The 21,540-nt window shown below is 42.5% G+C and overlaps 1 protein-coding gene across 1 annotated transcript in view; it reads right to left on the bottom strand.

The window, feature by feature from the left end:
- Positions 1–21,264, bottom strand: part of LOC136850336 (uncharacterized) — a 29,069-nt gene extending 7,805 nt beyond the window's left edge. The window contains exons 1-3 of the mRNA XM_067123961.1: positions 21,124–21,264; positions 4,361–4,481; positions 1,223–3,869 (exon numbers count right to left, since the gene is read on the bottom strand). Of these exons, the coding sequence (XP_066980062.1) occupies positions 1,223–3,869; positions 4,361–4,477 (2,764 nt within the window). The 5' untranslated portion in view covers positions 4,478–4,481; positions 21,124–21,264. The remainder of the gene's footprint in view (positions 1–1,222; positions 3,870–4,360; positions 4,482–21,123) is intronic.
- Positions 21,265–21,540: the final 276 nt, after the last annotated feature.

Genomic DNA, 21,540 nt, shown 5'->3' with positions numbered 1-21,540 from the left:
GGTGCGCTCACACTACCACAGTCAGACATGTTATAAACACGCTTCGGCATTGGTCTCGCATATGTCACAAACAATTTGAAAACAAGTCAGCGACCACGAGTCGAGATCGAATCTTTGGCAAAAGCTGAATATATAATTGTGTAAAAATTGGTTAGACGCCTGTTGACTTGTACTTAACCTGTTTGTGATGCGTGTGCGGTAAGTTGCCAGTGTGTGTTTATGACATGTTTTAGTACAGTGTGGATGCACCCTTACACTACAGTTCTAGGACAGAAGTATTGGTTACTCAAGAAACTGATACTTGCAGCAACTTTTATCTGAGAGGTTTTTAAATTAATCTATTGCAAGAAAAGTCAGAATCTGGGTGATGACAAGACAGTTGAAGGAATGATAAAGATTGACAAAAAAAAAAAAAGAATCTAAACAGCGATCTCACTGTTTATTTAAACATTTCCAGTGTGATGTGTGATTAAAGAATTCACAGAGGGACAGATTGTTCAAGAATCTTTCTCATAGAAAGCAGATAGACATATTCTTAAATCCTTAGTGAATTAGTTTCACCAGTAGAAACACTCTAAAATCTATGCTTGCATTAAAATCTTGATGCGTGAAGGTAAATTCTGAAGTCTTTAGTGAATTAGTTTCACTAGTAGAAACATTCTAAAATCTAGGCTTGCGTTAAACTCTTGATGCAAGGAATAGTACAAAGGTAAATATAAGTACATTAATTCTACATCAATACACATGTATTAGGAAGACGATGTGCAAGCCATAATGTCTTTCAAGACACTAGTCTGGTTAACATGCAGGTGGGATTATTGCAGTTTTTATCTGCTGCATCTTGAGATCAGCTAAGATCATGCCATTAGTTAATATCTAGCTAGCAGTCATCTGCTAGTATTCAGCATATCACAGAGATGCATGATCAGTAAAAATGCCTAAATGGCTTGGTAAATACATCTAAACATCCAAGTTTGACTTGACTGCTGTCTTTAGGACACCTCAATCCTATTGCGATCATGCAGTCAATCCGACATGCATCATATATATATATATATATATAAAGAAGGCAACGGTGCTTACGGAACACAGCGAGTGGGGCCACAGGCACCAGCGGAGCAAACGGAAATGCTGAAAATGCAAAAAAATAGATGGGTGAGTAAAGTCGACTGAGGTCAGGATCATTCATGCGAAATTGTCTCATGCTGAGACTGCAGCTTACTCAGGATCCCAATTGGAGGCAGGGAGAAGGCGTTGACGTTCTGGCTTGCTAGTGGCCGTGGGTACCTTTGGCCAGATGTGGCCCATCCCTGGGCGATCCTGTTGCTTCTGCTGCCACCCATCATCATCATCATCATAGGCATACAGTCATACTGATCCTGCTCACTGCCTCTGATAGTGACAGCAGTGAACATGTCAGGACATACACAGCCTGGAATGTGCCGCCGTGCGTGGCAAACGGCATTGCCTATGCACAGTCCTATGGCAATAATGCATGCATTAATGCACATGCCATCCATGCATATTTCCTCTTCACTGCATTCGTGATTTTGAGTACAAGCTGCATTGTCTTTAGGGATTGCAGCAACAACTACTGGTTGCTGATAACTGTGAGCCTCAATGGCATTTTCTGTAATCTCACTGATGACACCAACTGGGCGTGCTGTTGGTGGTTTTGCATGAGCTCTGATGACTGCGTCCCTGGTTTCTGGGACAACTGCATATGGAGAAATATCGACAGGTTTGCGTACAGGCTTAATTTTCCCTGGTTTTACTTCACCAGTAATGGCGTAAGGAACAGGGGATTCAGTTTCACTTGAAAATTTTATTGGAAGGTTTTCATACTCCTCAATCACTCCAACTGGTGGAGTGTGTTTTATTTCTCTGGAAAATGTTATTGGACTGTCCTCTAGCTCTAAAATTGCCCCAGTAGGAGGTGAATTCTTTCTTTCTGCTGAAAATTTTATCGGACCTTCTTCTATTTCTCCAACCACTCCAGCTGGAGTAGGGATTTTTCTGTCAGAGGAAAATGTGATTGGCTGATTTTCATATTCTCCAACCACTCCAGCTGGAGTAGGGATTTTTCTGTCAGAGGAAAATGTGATTGGCTGATTTTCATATTCTCCAACCACTCCAGCTGGAGTAGGGATTTTTCTGTCAGAGGAAAATGTGATTGGCTGATTTTCATATTCTCCAACCACTCCAGCTGGAGTAGGGATTTTTCTGTCAGAAGAAAATGAGATTGGCTGATTTTCATATTCTCCAACCACTCCAGCTGGAGTAGGGATTTTTCTGTCAGAGGAAAATGTGATTGGCTGATTTTCATATTCTCCAACCACTCCAGCTGGAGTAGGGATTTTTCTGTCAGAGGAAAATGTGATTGGCTGATTTTCATATTCTCCAACCACTCCTGCTGGAGTAGGGATTTTTCTGTCAGAGGAAAATGTGATTGGCTGATTTTCATATTCTCCAACTACTCCAGCTGGAGTAGGGATTTTTCTGTCAGAGGAAAATGTGATTGGCTGATTTTCATATTCTCCAACTACTCCAGCTGGAGTAGGGATTTTTCTGTCAGAGGAAAATTTGACTGGCTGATTTTCATATTCTCCAACTACTCCAGCTGGAGTAGGGATTTTTCTGTCAGAGGAAAATGTGACTGGCTGATTTTCATATTCTCCAATCACTCCAGCGGGAGCAGCGTTAAGGGGAAGGACAGTAAGCCCTTCATTTCTCTGTATTTCAAATTCCTCAGCAGGCTTCATGGGAGGTGATAAAATTGGAATAAGAATTAAAGGCTCATCATTATTTGAAATTTTTGTTTGGGGAGGTTTAGTGACCGACTCCGTAATCTTAGCAACCAGATCAGTATTGGGCGGCAAGTATGAAATATCAGGCAAAGGAGGTTCAGATTTATCCTCAAACTCTAAAATGGGGTCGGGATTAGGAGGTAAGTATGAGCTCTCGGGCAAAGGAAAATCCAATTCATGTTTTTCAATCTTTGATACAGGGTCAGGTTTTGGAGGCAAATATGACGTCTCAAGTAGGGCAGAATCAGACTTGTGCTCTGCTGTATCTAGTAGATGGCCAGATTTGAGAGTTAAACCTTCAGATTTTGATTCACTCACGTTTGATACAGTACCGAGATTTGGAGGAAGATAGGAATCTGCCGGTGGAAGTGGAGGGGCCTGAGGTGACTCTATCAAGAAGTCTCGCTCAGGAGGCAAATAGCCCGTTTGTAAAGATGGCAAAGCTGTTTCTGTTTTGAGTTTAGCCTCTGGTGGATGATAAGACTCTGGGGATTGCTCTGTTAATTTTGCAGTAAATTCGTGTTCATTTTCTGGGGGAGAGAGATTCAGATTGAGAAGCTGTGGAAAATAAGTTGAATTCAGCCATGAAATAGTTTGATCCTTGGGAATGGATGTCTTTGGTGATGAATGATTTGGTGCTTGTGTTACCACCACCACCTCTGTTGTAGACGCTGTTGACTCGAGTGTTGTTGAATCCTCATGCAGAGGTGACGACGAAATGACTTCTTTCCTGGTTTCTGCTGGAGTGTGGGTCAATAAAACGTTTGCTGGAAAGCTTACACTCTGAGCTGCCTGTGCTTTGCTTTTCTCGGGTATTTGATAACCGTATGCATACTGAATTCTTTCATACCCAGGCAGTCTTGCGCCAAAAGGCAAATCAAATACAGTTGCCAAAGGCTCATTCGAATTTTGAAAGGTATTTGATGTGTCGACAATGGTCTCCACTGCCTCATGCTCAATGTCGCTGTCAATGAGTTGATCGCTAGGCAATGCAAGTAAGTCTGTGGCACTCTCGATGTTGAAAACTGCCCAAAAGATTGCAAAAATAGTCTTACTAATAATCTGTTAGAACATCAGTGTTCACATCAAAAGACCCAAAACACGCCTTCAGAGCAAATTCCAGTAAGTTTACTGTTAGAGTGACCTCCCTGTAAATTTCTGTTTAACGCATTGCCAGGTTTCTGTTCTGAATAATTGTTCAAGGCAAATCCTGGATAAATGCTCAGAATAAAGGCTTCTAACACTAGATGATCCAAAAATCATCCTCATTACCATTCATCTGAATTGTCACGAGAAGATTAATCTCTTGTTGGGGCTCACAAGGTGATTGAAAAAGGAGGTACTTTAAGTTCAACTAAAAATCTGAGATGGCATTGACTACGACTTGAAAGAAGCGTCAAGTTTCAGGAAAGCTAAACAATATGTATAAATTTATAAAGATTTCAAACAACGTAATTTAAGGCAATCTACACATTCAGTGCTGTTTTATTCTGTTCTTACAACGGAGGATTTTGGGAAAACTAACATTACTATCAACACAAAGCAGTACATACTTGAGTGGAATATTTACTTGGACTGAGATTTTCCTCGATTCCATACTTACATGAAGAATGTTGAGCCCATGTTGCGCCGACAAGCAGCGTCAAGCCTAATGCTATCAATAACCGCATTTCTCTGTTGAAGAAAAGAAAGAAATCATGAAGGATTATACCCAAATATAGGCAGAAGTACACATGATTGTATGTTATGATCTATTCAACTCAAGGGTATAATGTGAAAAGTTTATCGCATGCATGCAACGATCCAAGCATTGTCCAAGCACTCAATTGGAATCTAATGAATGTCAAAAGTAAGATATTGTCTTGATGCAATGAAATGGCGAGGTTTGTGGAAATGCTGAAACGACCACTTCATAAAAGGTTGTGATGTTGCACCAAGTCTTACGGTAATCAATTGCTCAATTATTCTGAAGAAAACTGAAGGGAACTGCAGGGGATGGAGCCGTTTGTGATTCGTGAGAAGGTGCAGATAAACAGACCTCACCCCCGCCCACATGATACTCCACCCAAGTCTAATATGGGCGTTACAAGGTCGCCCAGAATTCTCACCACCCAGTTTCAGAGCGGGGCATGATATTTTTTTTTTTTTTTTTTTTAGCTTGTTATACCTTTTATAACTCCTTACAGATGTAGTTGTTGAAATGAATAAGAAACTTTCAAAAGAGAGGATCAAAATCTGCCTTTCGAAAGGTCAAACCTCCACGCACCTTTACCTTTTCGAAATTTCAAGTGAGTCATCGAGGTATGGTACGAGAATGGAAACGAGATGAACAATCGTTTTTTCCCTTTAGTTACCAGTCGTGTCACCTCCTTCCTCATACTTCAGTATGAGGAGAGCCAGGCGAGAACTGACTCTTCAGTGGGGTATACAATACGCGGCACAAATAACTGATAATAATTCCTCGCCCTCAATTGCGAGATTCCGAAATGGAGACGCATGGCTATCTCGCCGAAGGAGCCAAGTTCGAGGGGTATTGTTTCTCAAATCTTGGAAGGCTAGTTATAGCGCTGCAATCTCTGAGTTTTGCTTATTAAACGATAATCACATAGAGGCATATTTCCGGTTGCAGATACCATTTGTGCAAAAGAGGAAAAGATGACTGCTGTCATCTTTCTCGAACTGAGTAATATATCCATCATTACATTCTAACAACCATCCCCAAATCGTATACCGAAGATACAGGCCTAGGGATATATGCCTATATATATATATATATATATATATATATATATATATATATATATATATATATATATATATATATATGTATATATATATATATATATATATATATATATATATATATATATGTGTGTGTGTGTGTAGTTGTTGTAAAAGTTGCAATGACTTCTCAAGTTCCCTATTCCTCATATACTCTGGATACGCTTGTCACTCCAAAGCCTGAGATCGAGGTGAAGAAATAAATGAAGCAACCTTGACGCCCGTAGCAGGATATGAACCCACACACACACACACACACACACAGTATGTCAGAACAGGTGTGACCTTAAACACTCGACCAACCTCTGAGAGTTTCTTCCTTTGGGTTTAAGGCTTTGTAGTGAGGCGCACTTCCAAAAAGTATGACGGAATAAAGAAGTGATGAGGTTACTGAGCCAGACATTGTCGCCTGGGTGAAAGCACAGTGGACGTTTATCAGAGAAGGCTAATGACACAGCAGAAACGCTGCGTGTTCGGCATGCAGATATGACGGTGATATCTCGTTATTGCCTAAGGTATCCGGGATTTACATTCTGAAAAACTTGGGCTTGCTTCAAAGCTCTGGTGAAATATTTGCGTAATTAGAGCGTTAACTTAAGGGAACTCAGTACAGACAGATAATGCTATTGTCTCCTTCGTTGTAGCAACGGGTGATGGAAATTCAGTCATTCTTATGACAAAGAACGTGACAGAAATTGTACCTATACCATTTTTATGTGTAAACAAAATGACTCTAAGACGAATCAGAGTAAATGTTAAAATCCACTTTGTATTTAAAAATGATTAATTGGCTCTGAACCCCTTCGAGTTATGCTCTTGTTAATTTTCTGTGAATCTTGGTTACAATCCCGTTAAATAAGTATGAATGCTTTCAGTACCACGTTTTTAATCTGTTCATACACAGCTGTGTGTATGTCCTTTAGTGTGCATGATATGCATATCAAATTTGCACCCACAGGTAAATATTTTACTTTTGTGGGATGACTTACTGAAACCTAACTGCAGTGGCTCCAGAGAAAATAACTCAATAAGGGTCACTGCCATCATAATTTTAACTGTTGTGCAGAAAACTACTGCATCATTAGCCGCTTCAAGCACCTACACAGAGGTCTAATCAGAAGCAAGACGTTCCTCGTACACTCACTGACTGCCGCATTCACCTGTGTTTTGCTTGCATTCTTGAGCTTCTTCGTGGAAATTAAGGCCATTCCTTCTCTGTACTTCCTCCTAACACTTCAGAGTCATATACCCTTTTCATCAGTTTATCGTCTTCCATTCTTTCCCCATGACCATACCATCACAAAGCATTCGTGTTATTTCCACCAACACTAGCCCTTTTACCAATTCTGCTTAACTCCACATATCTCACCCTGTCAATTCTTCTTAGGTTACATATCCTATACAGGCAGTTCATATCACGGGTTTTAATTCTTTTTACTCATTCACATTCAGCATCCACACTCTATTTCCGTGAAAGTGAGTTGGCTCAACAGTCTCTTCATGCTGTCGAACCTTGGCTCCCATAGACAATTTAAGTTTTCTTCCTGTCTTGATTCACCTGTTCCGTGATTCACTGCTCCGATCCAACCATTATATGTCACTTTCACTCCCAAACAGCTGTACGAATCAACTACCTCCATCCTTCCCCTATCCAGATCAAAATACATTGCACCATCCTCTGGGTTTCCAGTTACCCTCATAACCTGAGGCTTTTTTTACAAGCATTAGCGACTTCATCCTCTTGCAAGCACATTCAAATCTTGTTACTGGTTTGTAAAGCGTTATATTTCGGAAACAGCTGTCTCCCCTCTTGTTTTTGGTCTGTGTACATCATATACAGCTTTATTCCATAATTCTTGATCCGCCTGCGATTCTTCCCCGGGCAATCTTTTTGTCCTGCCTCTTACTCTCAGTCCACATTTAGCCACACCTTCCTGGGTGTGTTATATTATTCCTCTGGCCAGTTTCTTTAGAACGTCCTTGAATTCTGCAGCTTTTTAATTGCTACCCTTGTGTCCTCAACACTCCCTTGATACATATATATACCAAGCGTGCAAAGCATCTGTCTACATATACGTTCATCATGGTAGTTACGACAGTGACAAACGGAGGGAGAGAGAGAGAGAATGAATAATTGCACGTAGTTAAAAACAACTTTCACTTTATGCAGCTACAGTGCCAGGCATTGCATGGCAGGATGCAGTCCCCCCCCCGCCCTCAGAACCCCTCCTCTCCCTTCCCCCAGTCACAATGAGATCGGGATGACTGTTTCCCCACCCTGCTCCTATGGAATATCAAGCAGCGCTGTTCGTGCTTGACTTTTTGGGAACTTAGAAAAAAAAAAGTCCCGCTGGGCTATTTATGTGAGAGGGAAAGGGAAAATGAAATGCTCAAACCAGCTCCTCCTCCGAAGAGGAGATAAGATTTCGAACCATCGGATGTAAAAGCGGTCTTGAAGGAAATAGTTGAATATCATGAGGCGCCCAAGACAAACCAGTAAAACTGCTCTTTCCGCCCACACTCATCTGTAATGGGGGCCCCCTCTGACAAACCCACGATTTAGGAATCAAGAATATTTGGCACATACCCAACGTGGGACAGAGAGGGGGGAGAGAGAGAGAGAGAGAACATTCTTAACTGGATCCGTCTGAAGTTAGAACGGTAAACAGCCCACACACAACCCGAGACCATCAGTGATCGAAGGGGAGAGGGAGAGAGAGAGAGAGAGAGACTGAAAAAAGTTGCAGTCGTCAGAACAGTAAGGACACTGGTTGTCCTCCGCCCACAAGAGATTGGAAACAAGACCTTTTTCTTTCCTTGCTTCGGCCAACTCCCCACAAAACATCGTCCAATCCGCCCACTTACTTACGTCCAGCTACACACCCTTACCTTCCACCGGAGTCCCCTTAAACAGCGAAGGGCCTGGGTGACTCAGAAGGCACCATCCACGCCCCTTGTTTTTTTCCCTGACTATATTTAGTGGAGCCTTAGGGCGTCGCTGGATCATTATACAACCCATTCCATTACAATTTCCAGTTCCGTGTGGTGAGATTAGTAACTGAGCTAAAATGAAGAAGAAAATAGTTATATATATATATATATATATATATATATATATATATATATATATATATATATATATATATAGAGAGAGAGAGAGAGAGAGAGAGAGAGAGAGAGAGAGAGAGAGAGAGAGAGAGAGAGAGAGAGAGAGAGAGAGAGAGAGAAGAGAAAGGGTCAACATAGGCTACAGTATGTTTTCTTTCGATCAAAATATAAAACAGTCAAGTTGTATGTTCTCGTTCTTACAACTGAACCAATATACGGCCGACGAAATTATTTCTGGTTCAGCATAAGAAGGTCCACTTCGGAAAAGTTAAAAAGGCCTACATAATGTTCACACAGCTATTAGCCTCATGCTCATCGTTTCCCGAGGACGAAACTGGATGCAGTGAAAACGGATCAGCCATTCTCATCATATTGCCGAACGAAACAACTGGAAGACTTTTTTAGAACGGTAGACCACATCAGAGCAGCCCATACCCCGGCCCTTATAAGGTAAGCAAGGCTGGCTGCCCAGCCCGGGGCTGTCACCCGATATTGCAGCCCCGAGACTAAATTCGCCCTTTTTTCTTTTTTGCGCAAAAGCCGCCCGGGGGGGAAACACCTGCAGCTATTATTCAAGGGAGGGAGGGAGGGAGACAGTCACCGCCACCTACCCAGTATAACGCAAGACGTCCTGTAGATAGGGCGAGGTCAACGCACTGACCTGTCCCGTTGAGAGGCTGAACTTCCCTCCCACTTGAGCTTCAAACTCCGCTTGCCACCTGCCGGTCAACCTCTCTCTCTCTCTCTCTCTCTCTCTCTCTCTCTCTCTCCTCCACCTCACCCTTCCACCACCCACCCAACTCCGAAGAGATGCTCTGGCCTCTCCAGTCACAAGTTAGTATAAATAGCCTTTCAGCTATTTTTTTTTTTATGTAAGTGCAAGTGAATGGAAAAGTCCTCGAACTATTCCGTCCCTTCTGCTTGGAAGACAATTGGAAACACTTTCACAAAGGCTTGGTGGAATACACTCGGCCTCTTCTGTTACCCGACAGCTTTACTGTATATAAGGCTTCTGTGGTGGCGTCAAGGTGCAGAATGCTGCTATATCAGCGAATTCACAAACGCCATTCGCTGTAAGCTGTTAGAAATCCGTCATGAAAAACAAAAGGCTTCGTCTGTTTGTTTTAAAGATTAAGATCCGCACCGACGATGAAGATTTGGGTGAATATTAGTTATGATTTCAGCGAAGAATAACAGTAACAAAGCATTTCAAGTGTCCAGTTTAATACACTGTAGGCACAGAAATCTTCACAAAGCATCGAAGATCCAAGTAAAACGAACAAACCCCAATTGGGGGTTAGTGCAATGTGCCTTCGGCCCCTAGCTGCAACCCCTTTCGTTCCTTTTACTGTACCTCCTTTCATATTCTCTTTCTTCCATCTTACTTTCCAGCCATTCTTAACTATTGATTCACAGTTAAACTGCGAGGTTTTCCTCCTGTTACACCTTTCAGACCTTTCTACTGCCAGTTTCCGTTTCAGCGCTGAAAGACCTCGTAGTCCCCAGTGCTTGGCCTTTGGCCTAAGTTCTGTATTCAGTTTAATTCAGTTCAAACGAACGAAAAGAATCAGCAACAAGTTCGTCGTAGATTGTCGAGAGGAATGGACGCCTCCTTGGGGCATTAAAGCTGGCGGAAATTTCCTAGTAACCAGCCATGCCAGCGGTTTGGTTCTCTCATAGTAATATCAATGCATCGTCTCTCATCTGGGGAAAGGTATTCCATATATAAAAAAGATCTGTTATCTATATTAGACGAAAGGGAAGGGAGAATACCATTCAAGCATGAATACCGGTTCACGGATTAAAAAGTGAAATGAAAAGTTGTCACTCCTTTTATTTTATTGACTCTATTCTATATGTTTTCGGATACTGACTTCCAGCATCAGTACAGTCAAACGCTCCACAAGCAAGAGGAAAATATTTAGAGGCACAAAATGACGGGAACGAAGCATAAAAGCAACGGAAAGGGCAAGTTAGTGAATTCAAGGAAACGCGCCCACACCTCTCCTTTCCTTTCCAGGAACAGGATTCAAACTCTGGGTCCCTCCGCGGTACGCTGAGCTGGAGAAGAGAAAGGAATATTGGGCGTCGCAAGACCAATTAGGTGCTGGGGCGCTAACGGTCAACGGTCCGTGTCATCATGGAAACATCTTTGTTGGTTGCTTCATCAAAATCTTACTGGTAACAAGAACTGAGTTTATATAAAGTTGGAATTACATACACACATGCACATGATACTGTTTGCGCCCTTGTCAAGCTGAATTCAGACAGGATGCCCTGAGGTTGAAGCAGATGGTCTACCCTGAGAAAGCGGGATGCTGCAACTCTAAGGGCTCGGCTAGCGGAAGCAGCCAGCACAGAAAATTAAAGAGTAAACATGCATTTGCTCCTAGTTTGGACCTCTGAAGTCCCAGCTACGTGACTAGGAAGATCATTACACGATTTAGTCACCTCTGGAATTGCAAGGCAAACACTAAGTGGTGGGTCACGTAGACTTGGAAGATGTGAATGTCAAGGGTGAGCAGAACTGGGAAAAATTTTATCAGTCATACACAATGCCCGAGATTGCTGCTAAGATCTGCAATAAGATATTTAATGGAAGTCAAGTTTTCATCCAAGAATTTAGGGTGCAAGTCCGTCGGCCAAATCATAATCGAGATACGGTAGACCCGAAAGGCCTTCGAAAACCTGAAAAGACTTTCTCAATTTCCTTTGTGTGTGTGTGTGTGTGGAACTGCAGTCAAGAATAACACCTAGGCAATTAAAGAAACACTGTTATTGAAAAGAACTTGAGGAGTGGAAGGATCCAGCACCTTAATTTTGTTAGGTTTCTTTCATTCCCCACAGTAAATTGTACGTCCAATCATTCTAGCCAAATCTCTGGCAAGAGAATCTGCAGCCCCAAGGCTGCAATCAGAAGCGATGTATCTGCAAATAACGTAGCACCATCTGCATAAGAAATCAGCTTTTTCTTATTTTGGCCAAGCCGCATATCTTGTGTATAGAATACAAATAAAAGTGAACAAAGAACGCTACTTGGGACTAACCAGAGATTGCATTCCCGCAGTCACTGTGGTGCCCACCAACAACAAATCTCTGCAGTTTATTGCAAACTGGGTACCTTTCCAACATTCACCCAACTTATGAAAACAACAGATGTGGAGGAAAGTAACCAGAAGTCTTGTAAAAGGAAGAAAATTGCCATTCGGTTCTTGGTTCCACGTCTCAGTATATATATATATATATAAATATATATATATATATATATATATATATATATATATATATATATATATATATATATATATATATATATATATATATATACATATATATATGTGTGTGTATACATACATGTATGTGTAAGTATATATAATGGATACTGTATGTATATATACAGTATATATAAATTTCTGACTCACATCAGGATCAACCCAGGTCTTTCAATTGAAAGACAAAACCGCAGCAGCCAAACCACACAAGTCACACACACACACACACACACACACACACATATATATATATATATATATATATATATATATATATATATATATATATATATATATATATATATATATATATGTGTACATACATACATACATACATATATAGTGCTAGTTGGTGATTGTCAAGATCTGTTGCAGAGGTGGTAGGAGGGTATGTGAGCATTAACAGGGAGAGGATGTTTGAGGTGAATATTAGCAAACGTGAGGTAAAGAGGGTGACTACAAGCAAAAGGCGGGTGATGAATTAGTATTGACGATGGAAGTATAAGTGTAGGCGGTGTTCGTGGCTAGTTAAGAGTAGATGTAACCGAAAGAGATACGTGTTTCATAATTGCTTGCGTTTTGATGGGCCACAGCTGTTATCAATAGCATTCAACCATTTTTCGCTGACAAGGCAAGTTATCGCAGTTTTGTATGGTAAAAAAAAAAAAGATTATACATCTGACTTTTTTAGTTTTCTGTAAAAGAAAACTATTGTGCCGGCTTTGTCTGTCCGTCCGCACTTTATTCTGTCCGCACTTTTTTTGTCCGTCCTCAGGATCTTAAAAACTACTGAGCCTAGAGGGCTGCAAATTGGTATGTTGATCATCCACCCGCCAATCATCAAACATACCAAATTGCACCCTCTAGCCTCGGTAGTTTTTATTTTATTTAAGGTTAAATTTCGCCATAATGGTGCGTCTGGCAGCGATATAAGACAAGCCACCACCTGGCTGTGGTTAAAGCTTCATGGGCCGCGGCTCATACACCGAAAGACAGATCTGTTTTCGGTGGCCTCGATTATGCGCTGTAGCGGCTGTACAGAAAACTCGAAGATGCTAGGCTATAGTATGAATCCACAATGTATGTTATTTAGGTGAATTACTCTTTTCATAATCATTATTTTTATTCTTGTATCCCGCGCATCCTTGAATGGCTGCGTAAAATGTATGAGGCAGAGAGAACCCGTGACCCAGTCAAAGATCGGATGCTGAATCCGTTTCCTGAATACTGATTCAGGTATCAGTATTCGGGACGGTGACAACATCACCTGCTTTTCACAATCATGTTTCGTAATGTAATGCATAAATGTCATAACAAACAAGCAGTCATATTTTCAAGGACGTGGGCCGCCACATGTTGCCCTTATATATTACGCACACACACATATATATACACGTGTGTGCATGTGTGTGTGTAAACTGGAAGGATCACTAGAATACGAAACTATTTGTCATCGCGGGAACCATCTCTTGGAAGAAAGGGAACATTTTTTTTCCTTTGCACTCCATTTTAATTCTTCCCACCTTCGCCCCCGCACGGTCCTTACAAAACACCCTCCGATAATGACGGCTCCGAATGGCGTCATGCAGCGATTACACCCTCGTTCCTCTAATGACCCGGGATGCTGTCGTGAGATTGAATTTGATAACTCTCGTGAGAATGAAATTTTTTTTGGGTGGGTGAGGTTGGTAAATTGAAAGAGGATCTTTGCTGTGGGGTAGTTTCTCAATTTTTTACTTTCTAATACAGGTCTAGTGGCTTTAGCTAAAACTAGACGGGGTTGGAAGTGAGGGGGCCGGGTCAAGCTGAGAAGTGAGTTGCAGTTGTCGACATAGGGAGAGGGAGACCGCACAGGTCGTAGGAGTTGGCTAAATGTCACATTTTCCGCAACATTTCACGCGCGATTCGGCCGTAAGGCTCCGCATTCTGACATCTCTGAAGGACTGCTTTCGTCGGCGGGGGCTCTGAATTCACAAGTTGCAGGCTGCATGTACACAAATGAATGCCAAAAAAAAAAAAAAAAAAAAAGAGGAGTCTTAGACGAGATGGATGGCATAAGGTCAGTGACTTTTACTTTCATTTATTGCAAGGAAAACGAAACAAGGCTAAGGAAAAGAGGAACTGAGGTAACAGGCTGGTTCTTAGTCACTCTTAGTACAACTCGGCCGCCGCAATCGTGAGCCGTTTCCTTAATTCTTCTTCTTCTTCTTCTTTGAAGTCGTGACTTTTAATTCTCATCTAGACGATTATCGTCAAGTGTTCACTCATAATGAGAGCGCACGGAAAAGTCTGAGTGACAGACTTTCATCGGTCAAGGGCAACGAAGAGGTGGAACAATGGGCGACGGGATGGAACGGCGGGAGGCGGATGGAGGGGGGCATCACCTAACACCGGAATCATAGATAATCTCTAATTTACTCCTATGACAAACATCCCCCCGTCTCTCTCTCTCTCTCTCTCTCTCTCTCTCTCTCTCTGTAACTTGCACACATACCCCAGGTCACTTTCACTCACGAGAGACCCTGTACCAGTGTCTGCGTCTGTGTGTGTTTGGGCGTGCATGAAGGATGGCACGTTGCGGGGGGAGAGAGAGAGAGAGAGAGAGAGAGAGAGAGAGAGAGAGAGAGAGAGAGAGAGAGAGAAATACTTAGGGACAAAAGAGAGATGCTGTCCCGTGATGGTGTCAAGGTAAAACATATAGCCATCCGCAACCACCAGCCATCTGATTTCTGAGTCATAGCCCACCCCTCTCGCCCTTGCCATCTGCGAATCGTCCAAACCTATATTGCACTGTTTGTGCCTCTGGCGTTCCAACACCGTTTCAAAAACTTATTCCATTTTTGGTGTTCATTCTTCACTCGGTCTCTTAACCACGCTTGTATAATGTTTGCTTCATCAGCAGAAGTAAGGTCTGATCGGTGTCTGTGATCTGTACCCCAGAGACTGAAGAAAGTTAATAAATTCCCCAGTCGCATCATCGCCCAAAAAGGGGCTCATTACACAGGGGAGACGACATAATTGTAGAATATGGCTCTTCTTATACCTTCTCATTATTCTGTTCCTCGAAAAAATGTTATTCCTATAGGAGAGAGAGAGAGAGCGAAGGGTCCAGTTAAGTCAAGCCTAACCTCACTGCCTCAGCATTTCAGTTGCTCTTTATGACGGTCTCTGACCAGTTACATTCTCCAAAGACATAACTTTTCAGGTCGTGGTGATTAATGCATCATGTGCGGTCAAAGTTCGACGTAACACGAATCAAACTGAAGTCTGGAAATGGGTTCGCGCTTTCAGAGCCGGTCTTGTAAGAGTGCAGATTTGTGAGTTGAGTAAACGTGCCGTTTTGAAAATGCCATATCGAGGCAAGTTGAAGGGGAAAGGTCAGATCCAGCTCAAAAATGTTGTGACATAATATTAATGAAATCTCAGGTTCTTACGGGGTAAAGCTCAGGGTACGTTGCTTTTGCATATGATAGTGATGCAAGCATAGAGAGAATATTTTCGAAGCCATGGGCAATCAGTGTTTTCATTCCCACACCAGCTTTTGACTAATGACGCTGTGTCACTGAATCAACTAGACATCTTAAGTAAACAATGTTTTTACAAAGGAAACTTTCTAAGTTTTGAGTAAAACTTTACATTCGTCTGTTCCTGGTAAGATAAGTGACCTGTGAGCCGAAGTGAATTCAGACGATTTCAAAATTCTGAATAAGACTCTAATTCGTCTGTTCCTGATAAGTGACCTGTGAGCCGAAGTGAATTCAGATGATATCACAGTTGGACAGAAGACCGAAATCGCTTAGTCGTGCTCAGATATCGCGGCCCCGGTGGGTCTCAGGCAGGCTGTGCCACTTTCGCTTGTCAAGGTCGTGGGCAGAAAAGGACACTTAGGGAAAACCAGTGGGTGAAGAGAGAAGGGGAGGGGTTGAAGGTGGCGGGAGAGAGTTCAAGAATTGGGAACTAAGTCTGCGACTAGATTTACCGAAGTGCCAACGGAACCCGGAGTCCGACCTTGTTCGAATCGTGACTCACGAAGCGGTCTCATGTGCCATATCGACACCTGTTCGTTGCACAAGTACAATTAAAATGAGAGATCGACCAAACTGGAACTATTTTGGTAACCGCCGTTAGTGGACGACCGGTTTAGGAGCACCAGATCACTCTCCTTTGCTAGAAAGAGCTACGGCGTTCCACGGCCGTCCAAATTCAGCAGGTGGTTCATCTCAGGGCGACTTTCTTGCAAGCCCTATTGAAGAGCGCTGCAGCGTCGGGGACTCGGCCGAACGGCCACAGGAGACAGGAAGTAGGTGACCTTGCTTGTCCTAATATGGTGCTCAAAGAGAACACCTATTGTACCTTAGGTAGAGATGAAGGAAGGAAATGACGGTGCTTACATACACAGTTCATCCAGCGGTGACCTGACCACGTCATATCTCCCTCTGACCTAGATGTGAAAATCCATTTGGAACATTAGAAACTTGAGGAACTGAACGAATAACTTCTTGATGCTCAATGCCACGGAAAATGTCGAAACAAGGGGGGTGGCTTCCAAGACACAAGACGAAATTATTTTGCATATAGAACTAATATTGTTCTTCGAAACCATATTCTGTTCCACATTCAGGGGTGATTACTGGTACAGACTCATTTCGGCCAAGAACTAAGATAAAAGAATCTACAAAAGGATTATTGCATGCATTGCAAGAATCAAACATCAAGCAATGAAGTCAAAAGAAGGTTAAGAAGTCAAAAATGGAGATTAAGAAACGCAACGGGCAAAGCAGAGAGAGAGAGAGAGAGAGAGAGAGAGAGAGAGAGAGAGAGAGAGAGAGAGAGAGAGAGAGAGAGAGAGAGCGCGCATTTCAGTTATTTAACCGTGTGGGCAGAACAGGGCAAGGAAGAGAGAGCGTGGGCAGACAAGATCAAATGTTAACTGTGAATCACTCATTCCCTTCATGGCATTGACATCGCTTTCACCTGCAATAAACCTCGATTATCAAATGTTCAGAGCAGTGGGGCATAATCTGCATCAAATCTAATGCCTACGGAACTCATGGCTGACATGCTCTCCTGATTCCAAAGACTGTCGTTGTTTGCTGAGGAGTTCCCTCCTCCCTGGCACGAAAAACACCTTCGCCCCTTTTAAAAATGCGAATTTCGTTGCGGAGACCAAAGTGTCACGCCACTCAAAGCTAAACCTTCGTTCAGCAAGTTGTAGGGGAGTCTTGGCTACCCTCCGGCAAAGCGAGCTGGCTGGTTAGTGCATCTTATTATGGACACTTCCAAGAATTTTTCACAGGATGGGATGGTAAGGAGAGAATCCTTATTCGGCATGCAGGATATAACAAGGAGGGCGCCTAGATCTGGACGCTATGTAGTCCTTACAATGAAAATATACATCCACTCTTCTAAAAACCATATTCTTTTACGTCCATCGTACACCATTATGAAACACGGAATATCCCTTCGTGGGTGTTAACGATTAAGGCACGGGTGGTGCAGCCTCTCACTTACGCCCACACCACGCCCACGGCTAAGGAACCAGCCTAGCAATCTATTCCTACTTCATCCGCCCCAGGCGGCTCATTACCTCTATTTACAGGAATGACGCAACAATTTGCCTCTTATCATAATGGAGTCTTTTCGTGTGTATAAACGTCAACTAAAATGGTTTTTTTTTTCTTTCCCACCGCATCAACAGTCATTGTTGATATACTCCGTCTTTTATCTGAATTTCCACTAGGGGTTTTGGTCCTCGCTGCATGGTTACATACTCAGGGACACACACGCACACATACATTATACATATATATATATATATATATATATATATATATATATATATATATATATATATATATATATATATATATATATATATATATATATATATATATATATATATATATATATATATTTTGTGTACATGAATGTGTGTGCAACACCTGATCAGCCAGGTACTTCAGAGAAGAATTACGCAGTTTCTCATGAGCATCAATGCCGTTTCCTGCGGCCTTCTACCGAACAGGAGAATATAAACCATATAAGGCAAAAGAGTTTGCGATTCCACCACCTGCTCCTTCGGAGCCCCAGCACCTGGCCTACGATTGGTAAGCACTTCGCGTTTGCCCGTAGCTTCAAGAATACACGCCCATACCTTAGTTCATGCCACGCATCGGATAAGTGTTAGAATATAACATGGAAGGGGGAGAGAGAAAGAGAGAGTGAGTGAGAGATAGAGGGAGAGAGAGAGGGAGAGGTGTTTCAGCTTCAATATGCGGTCAAGGCTTTTCGCAGGTTCATGTGAACTCAGCCAGTCCTGACAAACAAGACTGCGTCTGCATCTTGCCTCCGACTTGTACGAATGAACAGTGAGCTCTAATCCACAAGGTGGATGCAGGCGCCACTCCAGCCATTTATTTAATGGCGGCTGTTGGTGCAATTAGCGTCGAAAAACCTCAATGGGAGATTTTCTCGCGCCTTATGGAAATAGGTATTCAGAGTTAACCCGTTCAGGGCTGCCGCCAGGGGAAAAACACTCAACCAATCACTGCCGCATTTGTGTATTTTAAACTGCTGGATCGTGGATGAACCACAGTGGGAAGCAGAGTAGAAAGCACCAACACAGGACTCTCACCAGTCGCTGTACAGTAGATCCCCTTGCACACAGTGCGCCACTCACCCCTACCTTACATATAAACTCGTGTTCTACAGTTATTAAGTCCCCTCCTTTGCAATACCTCTTTCCACGTCTTCTTTTCCTTTCACTTACGCTAACCTTTTTACCTCGTATATGGATCTTCACATTCCTCACCCTATCAGTTCTGAGGATGTGTATACTATATAAACAGTACACCTCATGGCGTCAACTTTTTCTCTTTCATTTGCATTCAGGATGCACACTTCAGCTCCATAAAGGCTAGTTGGCTCAACAATTCCTTCATGCATTCCCATCTTCTGCAGCATTCTTGCTACCTTTCTTCCTTCGTCTTATCAGTAAATCACCTCTTTTTTTTATCATACTATCATCCTTCTATTTACGCTCAAATACTCAAAATATTCACGCCGAAATTTTCGTTTCAGTTCGAGTTGCAAAAGACCTCTATAGTGATTTCATTAACTGAATTTTAGGTATGATGCTGAACCGTTAGATTGTTCTAATTCGAGAAACGCTGCGAGGCAGCTGGGAAATGCACCGAATTTTTGCAAGGATATATTCAGGACATGAATAACTTGACATTGTGGATGGAGTTGTGACGAAAGCTACAAAAAAAAAGTTTAAAAGTACAAATGTGAAGTAAAAGTGAAAGGGAAATAGCTGAATGAAAAGATAATGAATGGAATGGAGTCACTGTAGCCAAAAATGCACCATGGGAGTTCAAGGGAAATTCTTGGGAAATGTCTGGTGGAAACAGACTGTTCCAGGCATTTCCTACCAGGGACTTCAACGAGGGTTTAATAAGTGATCCCAGAAACATGAACTCCTCAACTTTCTCTCTCGACGGAAAATGTGATTCCGTAATATCTATGGGTCAGTTTCTAAAGATATTTATTTATTTTTCTTACAAATTATTGGAGAGGGTGTTCGATGCTCCGAGATTATTTCTTCTGCAAATAAAAATGAGGGCTAGACAATGAGTTGCAAAGGAAATGTGATCATTCCTTTAATAGCGCCAGCACACATGACAGCAAGTTCCTTCAAGAATAAAAGGGCGTCTAGCGTCTAATTTCCTTGGGTATTAATGCAACCGAATCGTCTGCCCGCTGAAACCGACAGTGGTCAGTTGGGAGCAAAAAATCTGCCTCTCCACTTTTAGAAAGAGAGAGAGAGAGAGTGATAACCTGACTACTATTTTGGTGAAATATAATTCCCTAGATACAAGCTCCTAGACGATCGAGAAACAAAAGATGACACAAAAATGTGCAACCAACCGACAAGAACGGCAATACTTCGTCTGCGAACCGAATCTCGGGAATAAATGAAGTCTAACGAGTTTAGAGGAATATAGTAGAAATAAAGGACGCAACACAAGAAGCCAAAAATGTTCACTGTGCAACAAATAAGCGAAACGTGAGCGTTGATGGCCAATTAAACTTACATTAGTCCCCGAAATGGTGCTGTATGGCTTGCTGCGTGCTAGACACCATCGACGCAAGGCAACTAGGCGACGACGGGGCCCCGGGATGGGAGGGGGCGGATTGAGGCCGCAGGGTGAGTGCAAAGCAGCTCCGAGAAGTCATTTCGTAAGATCGGATATCTCGCCCAATCGACACTTTCCACATCGATTCCACTAGAAAGAGCAACGGGGCCACCACATTTGCAGCTGCGTGAAATGCCTCCACTAAGACACAATCACAAGGGATCACGGCGAAAAGGTTTATATGAACCTTGAAGACTCAGGTGCGAGCGCATCTGGGGAGCGGCGAGCACAAGGGGTCTGGTGAAGTGGAAGGCTTTAACCTTCGGGGATCAAACCCACTTGCCCACACTCGATCGCTGCCCCCACCCACCCATAATTATTATACATGTAATATGCAGTGACAACACAAGTTTTCAAACTCGAGTCGGGCGATCAAGGCATCTCGGTAACACTTCAGCCTCCATTGAACCTCCGACTATTTTCGCTTGGGCGTTGCATTTTAAACACTGGTGTCGTCACAGGAAGCAATTCTCTAGAATCAAAAACACATTTGTTCCCCCGCTTAGTTCCGAAAAGGCATGGATTCTGTCAGTCACTACAGCTATCGACTTAGAATAATCTCATATTCATTTAGAGCTGTTTACACTAAAAATTCATAATCCTCTCTTGTTCTGTGTCAACATTTCAAATGCAAATTCATCAAGCAGTTATCACAAAAGCGTATTGAGTAATATGCTCTTCAAACATGTCTCAGTTTGCGTGGTCACCACATGTCAAAGAAATTAATGTCAAAGAAGCGAAGAAAGGTCTAATTGAAATGCAATCAGCATACATTGAAGACTAAGTTTTTTTTATCAAGAAAATGTCTTGATATCTTTAATGCATAAATCAAGGATTTGAAATCAGAACAAATGAAACATCACGGCGTTATGAATGATACAGTTGGCTATCAACAACGTGTAATCCTGAAATTCGGTGGTAATGAGAATTTGTGATAAGGCGAAGTGATTCAATTACCTGTGTTCGGAGGCCCTGTTGCAGTCTGCAAGTGTCTACAACTGCTCGGCGCGGCTGACGTGCTGGTTGTGCCAAGGCGCTGTGACTGCGTGCCCTCTAAGGTTTCTGAGGGGCGTGGCCAGCCCCACACACAACTTACCAATCACCTCCGTCCAACTCCCACTTTCTTTCGCATTCAGAGCCTCGGGAGTTCATCATTCACTTTGGCAACGATGCTCAGGTACCTCGACTTGCAATAAGGCTCTGCTGATAAGCTTTGAGGTTACGTGAAATATAAGGGATTTCAAGGTTAAGTTTGGAAAACAAGAGGAAGTTTCCAGGAATGCTGACGGTGGCTTATCTCGACAGAGGTTTCTTGAGGGCGGACTTCCAGCCAAGAATAGTGGTACTACGAATATGAAACCTATAGAAAAGTTC

Source organism: Macrobrachium rosenbergii, chromosome 22 (assembly GCF_040412425.1).
Source record: "Macrobrachium rosenbergii isolate ZJJX-2024 chromosome 22, ASM4041242v1, whole genome shotgun sequence".
Lineage (NCBI taxonomy): Eukaryota > Metazoa > Arthropoda > Malacostraca > Decapoda > Palaemonidae > Macrobrachium > Macrobrachium rosenbergii.
This window is presented reverse-complemented; position numbering and strand designations above follow the sequence as displayed.